General features: G+C 36.7%; 1 protein-coding gene across 1 annotated transcript; it reads left to right on the top strand.

The window, feature by feature from the left end:
* Positions 1-2,092: 2,092 nt before the first annotated feature.
* On the top strand, positions 2,093-5,667 carry LOC132902313 (uncharacterized). The gene is made up of 2 exons (XM_060946873.1): positions 2,093-3,084; positions 4,918-5,667. Exon 1 carries the CDS (start codon positions 2,093-2,095, stop codon positions 3,077-3,079), a length of 987 nt encoding a protein of 328 aa, XP_060802856.1. The 3' UTR covers positions 3,080-3,084; positions 4,918-5,667.
* Positions 5,668-20,825: the final 15,158 nt, after the last annotated feature.

The raw sequence follows: 20,825 nt of genomic DNA, 5'->3' as shown, positions 1-20,825 counted from the left end.
TGTATGCATATAATTTCGCATTCACATTTAAGGAAAGGAGGGCTTTCCTTGGATCCGGAAGCATCCTCACCTGTGCGGAGAGGAGCCCCAGGTGAGACTATGATCTGAACCCTGGATCTAGGTACGTCAGTTTATACGGATCCACTCCAGTCTGACCTTTGCAGTGACACCTAGCACATATTGAAAAGTTACACATTCAGTTGCCCTAATGTGCGTACACCCCCTATTTTCCCTTACCGTTGCATCGGCTAGCAATCAAACTAATGTAGATAACTCAGAAAGGAGACATTGGTATATATCAAGTTCAAATCCTACCGATAGGATTTGAACCGTTCCTTCCAAGGCATCATCCATTTTTATTCGAGCAGATTAACCGTTAAAACACAGACCGCTCTATCTTGTATTAAATACGTTCCTTAATTTTTCCTTTGTTTAAAGCATTTCAACAATAAATTGTACATTCATTATACTTGCATACATATTATCACGTTTATATACCTTGCGGAGTAGACAGAGCCAACGTTCTGAATAGACCGAAAGGCTCCGTTTAGCTGTATGTATGGCTTTAAGAATAATGGAATTTGGATTCAAATAGTAACAGGTTCCTAGCCCATTGCCTAAAAGAGTATTCCCAAGTATGTAAGTCCCTATCCTTAATCGCCTTTTACGACATCCATGGGAAAAAGATGGAGAGGTCCTATTATTTTTTCTATTGGTGCCGGGAACCACACGGCACGGCATTGTAAAAGAACCTTCATAACGACTAGAAAAAACAATCTTTAACCTCGTGGTCCATATATACGGTATATACCTTAAGCAAAAAACTGACAAGTTGTACATACATATGGTCTTTATCTCTTGCGGGGTAGACAAGTTGTACAAACTCAGAAATACGGCCAATTATACAGAATTTTGAAAAACGTGCTGGGAAATTGGGAAAATGCGGGAAATCACCGAGAGAAATTATGTTTCCGGCAATTAGGCGCATTTCACAGCGGGCAGCTCGGAATTATTATATTTTCACGATAACAAACAAACGCTAAAAGATACGAATGCATTTAATTTTATGCCTTTTTACATACATAGGACAACCTAACCGTCTTCATTCCTTACGAGGTAAAGAGTTAACATTCTCGAAAAGACTATAAGGCCGCGTTCACCTGTTTGGCTTTAGCATTAAGCCATCTGAGTATATGTGTGTCAGAATTGCGAGTGTACCTCACAGATTTAAATAAAAAGTATTTAAATCTGTGAGGTACACTAGACAATGTACATTAATCCACAATTTTAAGGTAACTTATATAATTCTAGATTGGCGTCCTCGGTGCAAATTATATTTTTTCGCTTCATTCTTCAGATATATTTAATACTTGTAGTCCTTTTGGTCTACAAGATAGCTCACGCACGATTTTTAAGAGACAATCGATGTTTAAATCGATAAGTCAAATGAAATCGATTGATTCAACCACTCATCGTTCCTTGTTCCAACCGTCATTCTTTTTTCGTGCGAGATAGCTTACACACGCATACCCTACTCGGAAAAAATAAAATTTATTTCTTCATAAAAAATGTCGAAACGTGATCTACAATACTTAAAGAAAAAACTTAAACAGCTCGAAGATCAACAAAAACGGAAACGCCGTCGAATTTTTATAGAATCTTCAACAGATACTGGTGAGTAACTAATACATTACCCATTGTTTAAATATCATTTCCTCGAAATGAAAATTTTATCAAATGGTACACTTAAAATGCCTTGCTAACAATTTATAATTTTAGACCATATCAAAATCCCTTATATGAAATAAGTACATAGAAAATGCATTTTTAACCTACCCTCAAACATAAAATATAAATCCGCCATACAGTAATAGCAACTTTTACAAGGGATTTATTTTATTTACGCAAGTACTTACTATGTAACTACTGGTATTCATAGTAGGTATCTCTTAAAACCTGGCGGTTAACCGTGAGTTAACACGAAGGTCACCTGTGTATAGAGTTTAAATACCGGGCGGTTAACCGTGAGTTAACACGAAGGTCACCTCTCTATATAGACCAAATACCGGGCGGTTAACCGTGAGTTAACACGATGGTTAAAACGGTCGCTGAACGATTACAAATCGTTTTATATTTTTCAGACGATAACTCGTCTCGCAGTTCCACTTCGCCAACCCCGAATAACGGTACACCTGGAGAGTCTGCCCCAGTACTTATCGATGAACTCTCAATACCGGTACCAGAAAATAACGCCGATGCTGATGCCACCCCGAAACTTGACCCGGATGTACTTACCGCGCTTGGAGAAGAAATTGAGGATAAAAGTAAATTTGGGGAAGCTATTCATCGTAATCTAGCCCAGCGATGGGAACCTATCCTTAAAAAAGGCTTACCAAAAGAAGCAAAGGAGAAGCTGATGAAGGAGTACCTTATACCCGAAAATTGCACTTTATTGCAAGCGCCAAAATTGAATCGTGAGGTATCGGCCGCTATAGCTGAGGCAGCCAGGCAACGGGACAAGAAGAAGGAGACTGCGCAGCAGCAATTAGGGATTGGCATATCGGCTATTAATAAGGCTTTGACATCGATGCTAACCTCGGATAATAAAGTAGAAGCCATTAAAATATTAAGCGATGGATGCCGAATACTTACTGACCTTCACTTTCAAGAGACGCAGGCGCGTATTAGTGTTATTAATTACTCTCTCGCGAAACCATTCCTTAATGTTGTCCAAGACAGCGAAAGAGATGACACGTTGTACGGGAATAAGTTGGGTGAAAAAATAAAGGCCTCAAAAACGATTGAAAAACAAGGCCTTTCTATCAAAAAATTTGTAAAGACTTCTAAAAGTACGTCTAATACAGAACACTCAACACCAGTTCTGCGCTCGCATTACCAGACCAAACAAACTGGCTCATACCAGGGAAACTGGACCGGGTCTTCGCGCTACCATCAGAACAGGGGGGGGCGCCGAGGACCAAGCAGGACGATTGCCCCTGTGACACGCCGGTCTCAAGCGCAACAATCGTCGAGCACAGCGGTCACGAGCAAATCGAAAACAACCGCAACTCGTCAGTGAACCAGGTACAACATGCTGGTAGAATTTCTTATTTTTATAACTGCTGGCTTAAAATAACATCAAATCCTGTAGTCTTAGACTGGATTCGTTTTGGATTTTCTATCCCTTTTGAGTCTCATGTTATACAGACACATGTTCCTTTATTGTCACGTACAGCCTCCGAAAATGCAGAGATGACTGTGGCTATAAATAAACTTATAGATCTCGGTGCGATTCGCTCTTGCGAACCTTGTGTTGGTGAGTTCATATCGCAAACATTCTTAGCCCCAAAACCAAATGGCGATAAACGTTTTATTTTAAATTTAAGAAAATTAAATACATTTGTTTCTAAACAACATTTTAAAATGGAGGACTTCCGGACGGCATCTAAACTTATACCACAAAATGGCTTCATGGCTACTATTGACCTTAAAGAAGCTTATTTTCTCGTTTCAATTTATGAGTCTGATAGAAAGTTTTTAAGATTTCTTCATCAGGACGAAAATGACCATATTAGTACATATGAATTCAATGCATTACCGTATGGTCTTTCGGTCGCTCCTAGAGTCTTTACTAAAATTATGAAAGAAGTAATGTCATATCTTCGTTCCCAGGGCTTTAAAAATGTATTTTATTTAGATGACGTTTTGTGCATCGGAGATGACTATAATGATTGTTATAATAACGTTAAAATAACACTAAAACTCTTAAAATGTCTGGGCTTTATTATAAATTACGAAAAAAGCTCATTAGAGCCTAAACAGTCATGCAAATTTCTTGGATTTATATATGATTCAGTTCATCAAACTTTGTCTTTACCTTCTGAAAAGCGATACAAGATTTTAGATTTGGTAACGAAATTCTCAAAAGCCCCGAATTCTCTTATAGTACATACTATAAGAGAATTCGCTCAAATTATAGGAATTCTAGTAGCTGCTTGCCCCGCAGTTAAATACGGTTGGTTATACACAAAAATTTTAGAACGTCAAAAATTTCTAGCACTTAAGAAATGCGCAAATTACGAAGCAAAATTTAATTTTGATTCTGTAATCTTAGAAGACCTTAACTGGTGGAAGCTTAATGTTTTTAACTTGTAATAATTCCCTAAAAATAGCAGACTTTGATTTGGAAATATTCACAGATGCATCTCGTACTGGCTGGGGTGCAGTATGCAATAAAAGTAGAACAAACGGGGCTTGGAGGTCCGATGAACTCGAATCGCATATAAACTATTTAGAATTATTAGCAGTTTTTCTAGGTCTCAAATATTTTGCAAGTAAAAAATCTAATTGTTCAATTTTATTACGTATTGATAACACGACAGCGATCAGCTACGTTAATCGTATGGGTGGTATACAATTCCCCCACTTGAACAATCTGGCTAGACAAATATGGCAATGGTCCGAGGAAAGAAATATTTGGTTGTTTGCATCTTACATTAATACAAAGGATAATTTCGAAGCAGATGAAGAGTCTCGTAAACTCAATCCAGATACGGAATGCCAATTATCCGATTTGGCTTTTGAAAAGATTACTAATCGCTTAGGATATCCAGCAATAGATCTTTTTGCTTCTCGGGCCAATGCTAAATGCCACAACTACATTTCGTGGAGAAAAGATCCTGACGCCTTTTCTATTGATGCTTTTACAGTAAAATGGAATAAATATTTTTTTTATGCCTTTCCACCATTTTCACTTATTCTTAAGTGTCTTCAAAAAATAATACAAGAAAATGCTACCGGAATACTAGTATTCCCCTTTTGGCCATCTCAGCCATGGTATCCTCAATTAATGAGAATGACCACCTCCGATATAGTTTGGTTAAATCCCAATGTTCATCGTATAAAATCGTGTTACAGAAATCACCTTACCCTGGGTGCCGCGATTCTCTCAGGCAAGCGTTCTCCTCGCGGGGTGCTCCAGACTCGACCCTAGATCTCATGTTAGCATCATTGGCCAAGAATACTATGCGACAATATAATGTTTCATTTAAGCTCTGGTGGCAATATTGCAATGACAATAGTCTAGATGTCTTTGATTGCTATGTGCCGACAGTTTTATCTTTCTTAAGTTCGCAGTATTATAATGGAGCCTCATATGGATCCTTAAATAATCACAGATCAGCATTATCACTTTTACTAGGTAGTAATATTGGATCTGATGACCGTATTAAAAGACTCCTTAAAGGAGCATTTAAATTAAGACCTAGCTTTCCTAAATACTCTAATACATGGGATCCGCAAGTAGTTCTCAGTTATATTTCCGAATGGTATCCCAATAAAGAACTCAGCCGAGAAAAAATTACAAAAAAACTAGTGATCTTATTAGCTTTATGCACGGCACAGCGAGTTCAAACCATGTCTCTTATAAAGCTAGAAAATATTACCATTACTTCGACAGGAGTTAACATAGAAATCAAAGACATGTTGAAGACATCCGCTCCAGGCAGAGAACAACCATGTTTATTTCTACCTTTTTTTCATGAAAATCCACGCATTTGTCCTGCCACAGTTCTTCAAGATTACATTCTCGTTACAAAACAAGACCGACCTGCTAATATACCTTATCTCTTAATAACTGTGAAGCGCCCGTACAAGAGCGCGACAGCACAGTCAATAAGTAGATAGATAAAGCAGACGCTAGCAGAAAGCGGCGTAGACGTGTCGACGTTCAGCGCGCACAGCACGCGACACGCAGCCACGTCCACAGCTGCCACTCGTGGGACCTCTATCGATACCATACGGAAAGCTGCCGGCTGGACAAATGCGTCGAAGGTTTTCGCTCAATTCTATCATCGACCAATATTAGATGATCATACTTTTGCTCATTCAATATTACAAGATTGAGATAATAACAGGGTTTGTGGTTATTATTGTTCTATTTATAAGTAAGAATGTATCCTTAATTAACGTACCTTGAGTACATATTAAAATGATTAGTAGAAGTTCCTTAATTGTTTTATTTAGTCGACTGCAAAACTTTTCTCTTAACATCTACAAGTATTAAATATATCTGAAGAATGAAGCGAAGAAATATAATATATGATCAAACGAACTTCACAAGTGAAGTTAGATCAATATTATATGATTCGCTTCATTCGAAGATATAAGGTCCCCCCTCACCCTTTCCCGAAAGCAAAGTTCTGCATCGTCTCTATCTCTAAAAGAATGACGGTTGGAACAAGGAACGATGAGTGGTTGAATCAATCGATTTCATTTGACTTATCGATTTAAACATCGATTGTCTCTTAAAAATCGTGCGTGAGCTATCTTGTAGACTAAAAGGACTACAAGTATTAAATATATCTTCGAATGAAGCGAATCATATAATATTGATCGAACTTCACTTGTGAAGTTCGTTTGATCATATATAATGCAGCATTGATGCCTCTCCTAAACTTGCGCTTTGAAAGCGGTAGTAGATTTAATTATTCTTGTGTTGGCATCATTAAGGGATTACATATAATAAATCATTTTGAAAATAAATCTATTTCCTTTTTTTTAAAGAAAATAGGCCATGTAGGTACTGGCAGTCTATTCTGAATAAACATTTGAATTTAGAATCATTTCAAGCCAGCGTGACAGACCGCGTGTCGTAGATGTCGCGCGTGACAGCTGACGTGACAGACATTTAGCCACGTATCGGCATGTGTTGTGAATGTTGTAAATATCTGTGCGACCTTCTTTTAGCAAATATCACTTTATTTTAGTGAAATAGAATTAAACTCAAGATATATTGAAGGTGAATTCCAAAATTATCATGTCATAATAATAAAAAAACAGTGATAAAAACGATAATAATATTCCAGTTAATAATATTATACAAGTCAATCAACAATATCACAGATTTTTTTCTATTTTCATTAATTTCAGCAGATTTTCAATAAGTTCAAATACGTATTTATTTTTGCAAATACGATAATGTATAACATCGTATGTATTTAAAAGCCAATATTTCATGTATTACTACTGGTGGCATCGCTAACTGTCACAGATTACATCGAATGTGACAATAAAATATTGGTTTTAATAAAAAATATCATTAATATTATTTTCACAGATAAGATAAGAAACGAAATTATTGGATAGCATAATTTTTCAATATGAGTTTTCTGTTTGAAAACAAAAGTATAAACCAGAGAAAAAGGATAATTGCTTAAAGTCTTGGAAAGCTTCAGAGACTAGGGACCAAAAAAGCATTTTTTTGCTTTGAAAAGATATTATCAAAATAACCATCGACAATTGTTATCATGTGGCAAGTGGAAAGATGTAGTCTCTGCCTACCCCTACGAATAAAAGGTGTGATTTAATTTATGTCATTATTATCACAAACATTGCAAAAGCATATCTCATTATTGTATTAGTTTATCTATTACTAGCGACCCGCCCCGGCTTCGCACGGGTGCAAAATTCGAAAAAAATTATACATAAAAACCTTCCTCTTGAATCACTCTACCTGTTACAAAAACCGCATCAAAATCCGTTGCGTAATTTTAAAGATTTAAGCATACAGACAAACAGACTAAAATAGCGGCTTTGTTTTATACTGTGTAGTGACAAATGAAAAAACAAGGCGCTTAACATGGTTATCAAGATGTAGCGCAAAAACTTGTGAACGGGTTTTGCTTATAAGCGTTAAAAGCGTAAGTACTCGATAACATGATAATATTACTTCACCAGATTTTCACCGGAATCATTCCTAACATGCATACATATAACATCTTCATCCATTACGGGGAAGACAGATAACAGTCTCAGAGATAACAGTCTCGTAAAGACTAAAAAGCCTCAATCAGCTGTATGGCTTGATGATGGAATTGAATTTCAAATAGCGACAGGTTGCTAGCTCATCACCTAAAAGAAGAATCTTAAGTATATAATAGCCTATCCCTTAGTCGCCTTTGCTACAGCCATGGGTGAGAGATGGAGTAACCTTATTCTTAAGCGCCGAGAACCACACGACACTGTCTTACACCAACCTGATAATAATAATTACAACAATTTGAAGGCTCTATACAAAACGGGCACATTGTCTAAGATCTGAGGCTGCAAAATAATATTTCTTCCCGTGAATGCTTCTCAAAAGGCGTTACGGCTACATTGATAACAAATGGCTAACAACAGGTGCGCTGCATTCGACGTGAATACTGTAGCCTAGATACTAGACCAACTAGGACGTAACTTGACTAGTTTCGCTCCTATATACGTTAATGTGTTTTTGAGACATTAGATTTATTTCATTTACAAGTAAGGGATAGGCTTATAAACTAGGGATTCTTCTTTTAAGCGACGGGCTAGCAACCTGTCACTTCATATGAATCTCAATTCTATCAGTGAGCCAAACAGCTGAACGTGGACAATCAGTATTTTCAAGATTTTTGGCTCTGTCTTCCCCGCAAGGGATAAGTATAGACGAAATTATATGCATGTACAAGTGAAAAATAGAGGCGGCGCATGTATAAAACTCGCAGATAATTTTGGCGCCTTTGGAACGGTGAAAGTATTTTCATGATCAGTTTAGTATTTCCGAAAATTGGCCTTTACAAATAGACAGTCAAAAACTTTGCCTTTGTATAATTTTATTTTAGATAAAATAAAAGTTCCATGTGAAGCGTGTGGATCCGGGCACTAAAGAAAAGGACCACTACATCTCTTTCATATAGATGTCGTTAAAGGCGACCAAGGGATAGGCTAATTAACTTTGAATTCTTTTTGCAGGCGATGAACTAGCAGAATAGAATGCCATACAACCATAAAGCCATACAGCTGAACCTGACCTTTCGATCTTTTGAAGACTGTTGGCTCTGTCTATTCCGCAAGGGATATAGACAGGATAATATATCAGATTTGAATCACCGATAGTTGCGTTCTACGCCCATCCAGCGGCGGCGGATGCAGCTGACGCTGACACGCTGCGGACGGCCGTAACAAGCTCGCGTTTGTTAATAACTACTTATTGTAATCGTTTCGCATTTTCTATCATTACTTATTTTCTTACATTACATTTACTATCATTACTTATAACTAAAACCGAAACCGCCGAGCTTGCATGAAGAGAGTTATGAATGTGGATGAAGCAAAGAAAATATGCAGAGATCGTGGCAAGTGGAAAGAGGTAATCTCTGCCTCCGGGAAAGAGGCGTGATTTTATGTATGTATGTACTTATTACTATTTTTATTCACCCAATCTATAGTGCCGTATGGTTCTCGACACTTCAGAATAGGACAACTCCAAGTTGTTCTCCAAGTTGTCAAAAGTGACTAAGGGGATAAGCCCGCATTCAAGCTTTCATGCTGGTCTGGTAGCAATAAAAAAACAAGGTGTACGCTAGCTGTTTCTCTTCTCACGCAGATAGTTAAAGTCAATCAAGAAAAAGGCTTGAGATTCCTTTTTAAGGCGATGAGCTTGCAACCTGTCATGATTTCAATTTCAATACCATCAAGCTGTGCGTGGTTCGGTACCTTCCATTCTTTCCGAGATTTGATTAGCTCTGCCTAGGGTAGGCAAGGCTGCAAAGGATAAAGACGTGATTATTGATGTATGCACTTCTATGGTCGTTGTAAGACTCTTTGAGATGAAAAAGAGATTAAGAGATGATTTCTCATTGTTTCCATAGGAACGAAAGATTTCACATTTTAAATCACAAAGTTTCTCTTGTAATCTCATTAAAAAAAAACGATACAAATTTCTTAAATAAAAAATTTCGGTAATAACCGATAAATTTACAATTTGCTGAACAATTACCAAGAACGTAACTTAAATTTAGATACATTTTTTGGTGAAATTTCTGAGCATTGAGAATAAGCTGATATTGTAAAATTTTATTATATTTTAAACCAAATTCTCAAATATTATAAAACTTAAAACGGTTATATAAAAATCAAACAGATCTTTAGTAAATTTAATGAGAATGTGAATGAATGAATGAAAATATCCGTAGACGTAGGACAACGGAGCAGAAAATTCTAAGATTGTGAACATGTTTTGGAAAAACACGCGACAGGCACTACTTTCAATAAATTAAGATTAAAAATTTTGGAGGAAGACGAAGAGTTTAAAGACGTAGGTACATAAGACTAAGTCTTTTCATTTACCATAATCCTTGACTTTTTTGCTGCATCTACATTCATCAATCATCTCGTGGGAGCCGTTACCCCGAACTGTCTCGATTTGATCACGGTACATACATACGTCTATATCATATAAAAATACAATCTATTCAAATCACGTCGCCTATAAATTCAGAACAAACTGCATTGGACAATTAACACAGAGTACAGAGCGTGGTCCAATTTGTAATTTTTTATGTAGGTACGTACATGCAATTTTTTCGGCTTCGCCCTATTTTTCAAAGCGACGTGACGGCGGACGCGTCACGCGGCGCGCCGGAATAACCCGTCCGCGATATTCCGTAAAATATTGGCTTTTTGTAAATATGTCCGTCTATTTGGCCGGAACATTTATTTAGATTTTTCCGTGATGTATCGTAGAAATTATGTTTTTTTTTTTGTGTATTTATTTTTCATGCACGGAAAATAAATGTTGCGATTGAACAGCTTTACTTGTTATACCTATCAGAATTGTAAAAATATTTTTATTTTATCAGACGGTAGCAATTCTGCTACCGAATTTTTTTCATTAAAAATGAAATGATTTTTAGATTCGTTAAGAAAAAGTCGGATCAGGAATTTCAAAACTATCAAGGAATTTACCTGGAAAACAATTTATTAAATCTCTCTTTCACGATTATCGCCCAAAGCATATGTGAGAGTTTATTACTTCAATCTAAAGAAAATCGTTCCTATGATCCTTTCCTTTCCCAGAGCGGTAGACAGAGACTGCATCTTTCCAAATGCCTCTTTAATTATCATTTAAGTCTTTTAAATTGTTCTTTTTTATCTAAGTAATAATGACGCGATTACCTCAGCTTTGAAGTTAACGCGGTAAAAAAACAACCTGTCTCACTTTATGACGTGGAAAGTAAGTGCCACTAGCGCCGCTTAACTGCGTTATTAACCAGCTTCTTGTAACCGTAGAAGCTGTTTGTTCACACTGGTGCTTCTAAATGTAGTCGGATTACCATTTTTTTTTTAATTTATTTATACATTTAGCCATGCCATACAAATATTTTACTTCTAGTTAAAAAAAAATGTTAAGCGTGAGACATGTTATCGCTAAAGGGTATGAAAAAGGTAGATGTTGACTGATTCTCAAGCCTACTTAATATGCTCACAAAATTTCATGAGAATCGATCAAGCCCTTTCCGAAGGTGTACTGGAACGAACATTGTGACACGAGAATTTTATATGTAAGATGTACATCCAGAAAACATAGAGCTATAACAACCGGGACAAAAGCCAGGAAGAAGAAGATCCAAGTTCAGTTACGGTCCTGCCCAACTCAAGTTAAAAAACGCTTAAAAAATACACAAGTCTGTCTCTGCAATGCTTATATGGCTGGGCCGATAAAGATTGAATTTTGTATGAGTGAAGTTCGCTTGAGGTCAAACATAAGCTACTTTTTCTTTCTAGAAATTGTCTCGATAGCGACGCTTCGGACAAAAGCTAGTGATTAATTTTAAACAATTTCACTATCCCAATGTGAATCTAGATATTGTAGTCTCAGGAACATGAGGCAGACTTACATAACTTTATGGATGTTTTTATCGTACTTTTTTCCCTTTATTCCTTTTAACTTTATTTCTACTTTCCTTGTTAGTTAGTTTTTTCCTGAACAGTTCTCGGCGTTTTAATTTCATTCCCTCAAATTGAAATGGGATATTAAAAAGGGAATAAGTAAAAACTTTCTTTAAGGAGAGACGAAAGAAATTTATTTTAAGAACATTAATTGAAGATGAATTGTTTACCTTAGGTTTACTTGTAAACCCAACCCAATCTCAATTAATATTATAAACTAGCTTCCCCCCGCGACTCCGTCCGCGCGGATGTCGGTCTTCGCGTGGATGGTTTATTTCTCCATTTTGAGTAACTCTGGCAATGACATCTTATAAATATCTATTGGACCCAATTACGGCTAGGCCTATAATAATTAAGGAGATCTCTCTATTGAGCTACTGCTGTTGAGTTCGCGTTCTGTAGTAAGTAGTCCGGTCAACATACATACAGACATAAAATTACGCCTCTTTCCCGGAGGGGTAGGCAGAGACTACCTACCAAGTCCGGTCAATTTAGACCAAAAAATAAGAATGAAGCTTCATTAATTCCCGTCAAGCTGAAAATGAGTATAATTGTTTAAAACACAATCAAAAGCATTATTTCAAAATTCCCCATGATTCCGGTTTAAGGAAAAAAAAATTACCCAAGGTCAATGGTAAAAAATGGGTTTTTCACGATTTTCTTCAAAACGGTAAGTTTTATCGGAAAATTACCTCAGATATAGATTGTAGTTCATAAAGTTATCTATAAAAAGGAATCAATAATGTTTTTCAATAAAGCTACCGTTTCTGAGATATAACGATGCAAAAAGTTGCAAGCGTCATAATATGCATAAGCACGTCTCGTATATACTCTGTGTAGTAGTAATATAAGTAAAAATATTGTTGTGTCGGTAATTTTACCTTGAATTCAAAATATAAAATATACATAAGTATAATGAAACCCAGTCCCTTCATTTATACTGTAGTGAAACCTTGAGACAACATCTGTCTCTCTGTTTAATTGTGTACGTGGCTAGGGTCGTATAGCTGCTTAATCTCAGAATGCTCAACACATTAAATACCGTTAGTCTTTAATAATAGTAGTCCTTGCGAGGATACCGTTGACGGCTATGGACACCACGGCCTCTCATGCCCTAGGAGTGCCGGTCGTTTAGGGCGCCATGCCGCCCTAAATAATATAATCCTCCGTGCTCTTGCCACCATCCATGTTCCAGCCGTTCTAGAACCAAACGGTCTGGCTCGGGATGATGCCAAGAGACCGGATGGTATGACTTTAATACCCTGGAGATTGGAGTGGCCTTTGGTGTGGGATGCCACTTGTGTCGACACACTTGCGCCGTCTCATCTTCAGGTTACTAAATCTAAGGCCGGTTCTGCTTCAAATGAGGAAAAAACCTCAAAAGCCGCAAATATGTAGGTATCGGTAATACCTACACTTTTGAACCTTTTGGGGTAGAAACTCTGGGACTGGGAGGCCTATCTGCCCATCAGCAGCTGCCCAATTGTCGAAAAAGCTGATTGAGGTACATATATCTTGACCAGAAGGCTGGAAATTATCTTGCTCAGAGAATCAGCATTGCCATTCAAATTGGAAATGCTGCCAGCCTTCTGGGCACACTCCCGGATGTTGATACTACGCAGGGACTGTACAATTTATAAATTAAATTTTAGTTTGGATTCATCTTTTTTCTTCCTTTTTATAAGTAGTTTTAGTTTTAATTTGATTTAATTATAATCTTATTATTGTCCTAAGATGATTTTCATCACTTAGGGTTATTCTAATTTTTTAAAATAATAAATGAGAAAGTTAGTCTTGAGTGCCACTACGTAGTGAAAACACGTGTTTATTCTAACCTATTTCAGACTTTTTCAAGTTTAATAATTAAAATGTTAAAAAAAACGCGCTAATAGTACACTACCTCAGAGGTGGTCATAACGTATATTATGACGCTTGCAACTTTTTGCATCGTTATATCTCAGAAACGGTAGCTTTATTGAAAAAAATATTGATACCTTTTTTATAGATATAACTTTATGATCTACAATTTATGTCTGAGGTAATTTCCGATTTGAAAAACTTACCGTTTTGAAGAAAATCGCGAAACACTTATTTTTACCTTTGACCTTGGGTAAATTTTTTTCCTTAAATCGGAATCATGAGGAATTTTAAAATAATGATTTTGATTGTGTTTTAAACAATTATACTCATTTTCAGCTTAATGGGAATTAATGTAGCTTCGAATGTCTGGATTGATCGGACTAAAGTATTTTTTTCATAGTAATTAGTAGCGGCCCGCGTGTGCCGCAAACGGTTCAAGCTAAATCCGACTTTCGGCGCTATAAGTTACGGCGCTAAATTCACTGCGGGTAACGTAACGTGTGTTCGCGGTTCTACAGAACAACGTCTATGGATAAACTGAAAAATTAAGATTTTTTTTTCTTCGTATTTTTCCGGGATAAAAAGTATCCTATTTTATGCCCAGGATAGTAAGGTATAATTATACCAAGTTTCATCAAAATCGAATCGTTAGTTTTCACGTGATGCCTGAACATACAGACAGACAGACAAAAATTTTTTTAATGACATATTTGTGTTTGGTATCGATCCAGTAACACCCCCTGCTATTTATTTTTTCAATATTTTCAATGTACAGAATTGACCCTTCTACAGATTTATTATATGTATAGATAGATATAGATGCGAAAGTAAGTTTATTTGTTACCTCTTCACAGGCTATCTTCTGAATCAATCTTCTTAATTGCGTAAATAACATTAAGAGTATGAAAAAGGACATATACGTTTTATCTCGGTAAAAACTATAGTTCCCATGGGAATCTGTATTCTTCAGTGGGTGGCGCTAAATTCGTCGCTTTTGTAAATAGGTGGCGTTTAATGCTAATTTCGTTACTTTTTTGTACATATGGTCACGTCTATATCCCTTGCGGGGTAGATAGAGCCAACAGTCTTGAAAAGACTGAATGGCCACATTCAGCTATTTGGCTTAATGTAAGAATTGAGATTCCAATAGTGACAGGTTGCTAGCCCATCGCCAAAAAAAGAATCCCAAGTTTGTTAGCCTATCCCTTAGTCGCCTTTTACGACATCCACGGGAAAGAGAAGGAGTGGTCCTATCGGTCGGTCGGTCTTTTTTGTATTGGTGCCGGGAACCATACTTTTTTGTAGCTGGCTCTAAATTCACACTGGCGACAAACAATGTTTTACATAAACCTGAAATGTTCAGTACTTTTTGTCCCTGAATTTGAATTTTGAATTAATTTTGAAAAGAAAGTCTTCTCATGAAATTTGAGGCTGAGGTTTTTAAAAGAACTTAATTTCTTTATAAGTTATTGTGTTCGTTACGCATGTACATCCGAGCACAAAAAGTACTAACTTTCATATTAGCCGAACACACAAAAAAAAGTTGCTCACATTTCCACGAAAATCTGGTGAAAATATTAACAAGTATTTCATGATTCCGAATTAATTCGGGTCCTAGTTATGTTTTAATTAAAGGAAACATAATTATTGCGACGATCTCTCTTTAATGAAGTGTCTTTGGGTTTTGTTTATGATATTTTCCCTTTGATGTTTCCTCTTCTGTTCCATCTGGCACTCGTAAATTGTTCTGATGAGTTTGGTATTTACTTTTCTTTTAATTTGAGTAATGAAATTAAAAAAAATACCGGCCACGTGTAATTTGGAGTCGCTCACGAAGGATTTCGTGCCATTATTAATGTGTGCAAACAGACTTTAACATACCGTTTTTAAAAAAGTATTGATTATTTCCGTATCATTATATTATACACTAGCTTCCCCCCGCGACTCCGTCCGCGCGTATGTCGGTCATCGCGTGGATGGTTTATTTCTCCATTTTGAGTAACTCTGACAATGACATCTTATAAATATCTATTGGACCCAATTAGGGCTAGGCCTATAATAATTAAGGAGATCCCTCTATTGAGCTACTGCTGTTGAGTTCGCGTTCTGTAGTAAGTAGTCCGGTCAATTTAGACCAAAAAATAAGAATGAAGCTACATTAATTCCCATCAAGCTGAAAATGAGTATAATTGTTTAAAACACAATCAAAAGCATTATTTCAAAATTCCCCATGATTCCGGTTTAAGGAAAAAAATTACCCAGGGTCAAAGGTGAAAAAATGGGGTTTACACGACTTTTTTCAAAACGGTAAGTTTTATCGGAAAATTACCTCAGATCATAGATTGTAGATCATAAAGTTATCTATAAAAAGGAATCAATAATTTTTTTCAATAAAGCTACCGTTTCTGAGATATAACGATGCAAAAAGTTGCAAGCGTCATAATATGCATAAGCAAGCACGTCTCGTATATACTCTGTGTAGCAAAAATATTGTTCTGTCGGTAATTTTAACTTGAATTCAAAATATAAAATATACATAAGTATAATGAAACCCAGTCCCTTCATTTATACTGTAGTGAAACCTTGAGACAACATCTGTCTCTCTGTTTAATTGTGTACGTGGCTAGGGTCGTATACCTGCTTTATCTCAGAATGCTCAACACATGAAATACCGTTAGTCTTTAATAATAGTAGTCCTTGCGGGGATACCGTTGACGGCTATGGACACCACGGCCTCTCATGCCCTAGGAGTGCCGGCCGTTTAGGGCGCCATGCCGCCCTAAAAAATATAATCCTCCGTGCTCTTGCAACCATCCATGTTCCAGCCGTTCTAGAACCAAACGGTCTGGCTCGGGATGATGCCAAGAGACCGGATGGTATGACTTTGGTACCCTCGAGATTGGGGCGGCCTTTGGTGTGGGATGCTACTTGTGTCGACACACTTGCGCCATCTCATCTTCAGGCTTCTTCAGGTTACTAAATCTAAGGCCGGTTCTGCTTCAACATACATACATACATACAATCACGCCTCTTTCCCGGAGGGGTAGGCAGAGACTACCTCTTTCCACTTGCCACGATCTCTGCATACTTCCTTTGCTTCATCCACATTCATAACTCTCTTCATGCAAGCTCGGCGGTTTCGGGTACTTTTGACCTGACCCTTTACCAGGACGTCTTTAATTTGATCAAGATATGTTAGATATATATTTGTTCTGCTTCAAATGAGGCAAAAAACCTCAAAAGGCGCAAATATGTAAGTATCGCTAATACCTATACTTTTGAACGTTTTGGGGTAGAAACTCTGGGACCGGGGATAGGCCATCTGCCCATCAACTTTTCTGACAATTGTCGAAAAAGCTGACTGAGATATCTCTCGACCGGAGGGCTGGAAATTATCTGGCTCAGAGAATCAGCATTGCCATTCAAATTGGCAATGCTGCCAGCCTTCGGGGCACACTCCCGCATGTTGATACTATGCAGGGACTGTACAATTTATAAATTAAATTTTAGTTTGTAGTCATCTTTTTTCTTTCTTTTTATAAGTAGTTTTAGTTTTAATTTGATTTAATTGTAATCTCTCTTATTGTCCTAAGATGATTTTCTTCACTTAGGGTTATTCTAATTTTTTAAAATAATAAATGCGAAACTTAGTCTTGTGTGCCACTGCGTAATGAAAACACGTGTTTATTCTAACCTTTCAGACTTTTTCAAGTTTAATAATAAAAATGTTAAAAAAAACGCGCTAATAGTACACTACCTCAGAGGTGGCGTGGAAACGTGTGCATATTATGACGCTTGCAACTTTTTGCATCGTTATATCTCAGAAACGGTAGCTTTATTGAAAAAAATTACTAATACCTTTTTTATAGATAACTTTATGATCTACAATTTATGTCTGAGGTAATTTTCCGATTTGAAAAACTTACCATTTTGAAGAAAATCGCGAAACACCCATTTTTTACCCTTGACTTTGGGTAATTTTTTTTTTCCTTATACCGGAATCATGGGGAATTTTGAAATAATAGCTATTGATTGTGTTTTAAACAATTATACTCATTTTCAGCTTGATGGGAATTAATGTAGCTTCGAATGTCTAGATTGACCGCACTAAAGTATTTTTTTCATAGTAATTAGTAGCGGCCCGCGTATGCCGCAAACGGTTCAAGCTAATTCCGACTTTCGGCGCTATAAGTTACGGCACTGAATGCACTGCGGGTAACGCAACGTGTGTTCGCGGTTCTACTGAACAACGTCTATGGATAAACTGAAAAATTAAGATTTTTTTTTCTTCGTATTTTTCCACGATAAAAAGTATCCTATTTTATGCCCAGGATAATAAGGTATAATTGTACCAAGTTTCATCAAAATCGAACCGTTAGTTTTCACGTGATGCCTGAACATACAGACAGACAGACAAAAATTTTTTTAATCACATATTTGTATTTGGTATTGATCCAGTAACAGCCCCTGCTATTTATTTTTTCAATATTTTCAATGTACAGAATTGACCCTTCTACAGATTTATTATATGTATAGATACATATCTACATATAGACTCGTCGATATCCCTTGCAGGGTAGACAGAGACAATAGTCTTGAAAATATTGATAGGCCACGTTCAGCTGTTTGGCTTAATGATAGAATTGAGATACAAATAATGACAGGTTGCTAGCCCATTGGAGACAGATCCTTCTATATTTTTTTTTATTGTAGGTATTAAATTCAACATAAGTTTAGTGGAACCACACGGCACTGCCATACACCCTGAATATTGAACATAAATTAAGACATACATACATACATATGGTCACGTCTATATCCCTTTCGGGGTAGACAGAGCCAACAGTCTCGAATAGACTGAATGGCCACGTTCAGCTATTTGGCTTAATGATAGAATTGAGATTCAAATAGTGACAGGTTGATAGCCCATCGCCTTAAAAAAGAATCCCAAGTTTATAAGCCTACCCCTTAGTCGCCTTTTACGACATCCATGGGAAAGAGATGGAGTGGTCCTATTCTTTTTTTGTATTGGTGCCGGGAACCACACGGCACCAAAATAAATTAAGACGGTTTATTTAAAATATTGTTCTCTTCTGCATACACACGGGACATTTAAAACAAAAGATCAAATGAAAAAGCTACGCCATCCGTAACTATTGTCTTCATCACGGCGCCTTTAAGTTGTACCTCAATATTGAACATAGTGGATCCATTCATCGGAAATTCTGGAAAATGGCGCCCATTTTCAATAACAGTACAGCCAGGACTATCTCAGTAGGAAACCGTATTGTAGATAATTCCTTTGAATATTTCAATAGACGAGACAAACTTGTATATATTTTTATATTATGAATGTTTTTGGCATGTTCCTTTTTGTACTTTTGATTCGTTCCAGTTGTAAGTGTTTCGTAAGCGTTAGTGTTTCAGCGCACACGATGCTAGAAGACTAGAAGATGTCGTTATTGACAAATATTTATTATTATTATTTCATTGTTTTGTTTATTTATTTCTGTTCTTTAAATATCATAAAAATGTTTTAAGTACAAAACTATTTAAAAAGATGATAATTATAATAATTACTATATCTACCCACCCCAATGAAATGGTTTTTTTTTCCAAACAGAGATTTTCATAAGTTTGCAACATACTTGACCCAAATTTACATATAGTTTTCTTTCAGATAAAATAGATTATGGCCAATCATATATTTTCCTATAAATAAAATAAATATATATGGGACAAATTACACAGATTGAGTTAGCGTCGAAGTAAGTTCGAGACTTGTGTGACGAGATACTAACTCAACGATACTATATTTTTATAATAATTACTCACATAGGTAAACATCCAAGACCCAGGCCAATCAGAAAAAGTTTTTTTCTCATTATGCCCTGGCCGGGATTCGAACCTCCGAGTCCTCTAGTGTCACAAACAAGCATTCTACCGCCACAGAGGCCGTTATAAGTAGATGATATTCCACTCGCGGTAAATATACCCAAAGGACAAAAGTACTGAGGATCCAGTGTATCAAATTTCTCAAGTTCAATTGGTGTCACCTGTATGTTTATACAGGTGACATGTAGATTATAAACACCCATAGATACAGTATCCTTTACCTTTGTAAAGAATAGTTTACTTTCTGACATGTCAGAATTTCAAAGCTCAACACCTTACTAGACGGCCTCTGTGTTCGAATTTAGTAGGTTCCGGGTTCGAATCCCGGCCAGGGCATGATGAGAAAAAAATCTTTTTCCGATAAGTAAACTATTCTTTACAAAGGTAAAGGATACTGTATCTATGGGTGTTTATAATCTATTTTAATACTTACTTCTTTTTACATACATACATACATATGATCACGTCTATATCCCTAGCGGGGTAGACAGAGCCACCAGTCTTGAAAAGACTGATTGGCTACTCTCAGCTGTTTGGCTTAGTGATAGAATTGAGATTCAAATAGTGACAGGTTGCTAGCCCATCGCCTAAAAGAGGAATCTCAAGTTTATAAGCCAATCCCTTAGTCGCCTTTTACGACATCCGTGGGAAAGAGATGGAGTGGTCCTATTCTTTTTTGTAATGGTGCCGGGAACCACACGGCACCATTACTTCTTTTTAGGTTTCTATAAACATCGGGTCACAAGAGGAACACACGTGTCTCCTCCTCAAGAGTTCGTTCAAATATATTTTTTTGCGAGATCCCCGCGAATGGGATAAAGGGGAAATGTGTCGGGCTTTTATTTTTGTACAGAATTTCATATGATAGGTACGTTTTATGGAACCCTCTTTCATGTTCAGGGTATTTTTTTACCCGACTACCTGTTAGGATTTTTTTTTTCGGATCTTATCGTGGGAATGTGGCTCGCTTTGAATTTATAAACTAGCTTTTAGTAGATGCGATGCTATCCTGGTAATTTCCAACAATATTTTTAGCACATATCTAGATTTGTTTGCTAAATTTGAGCTAAATATAAATCGTGTGGTTTCCCGCAGTTTAGAATAGAACCACTCCATATCTTCCCATGGATGTCGTAAACGCAACTAAGGGATACCTTATAAACTTGGGAACTTGGGATTGCCAGCCCATCGCCTAAAGGAAGAATCCCAAGTTTATAAACCTTTATTCCTTAATCCCCTTTTACGACATCCATGGGAAAGAGATGAAGTGGTCCTATTCTTTTTTTTATTGATTCCAGGAACCACACAGCATATGT

Source organism: Amyelois transitella, chromosome 12 (genome assembly GCF_032362555.1).
Source record: "Amyelois transitella isolate CPQ chromosome 12, ilAmyTran1.1, whole genome shotgun sequence".
NCBI classification, from domain to species: Eukaryota; Metazoa; Arthropoda; class Insecta; order Lepidoptera; family Pyralidae; genus Amyelois; species Amyelois transitella.
The sequence above is the reverse complement of the archived record's forward strand: the minus strand, read 5'-3'. Positions and strand labels throughout refer to the sequence as shown.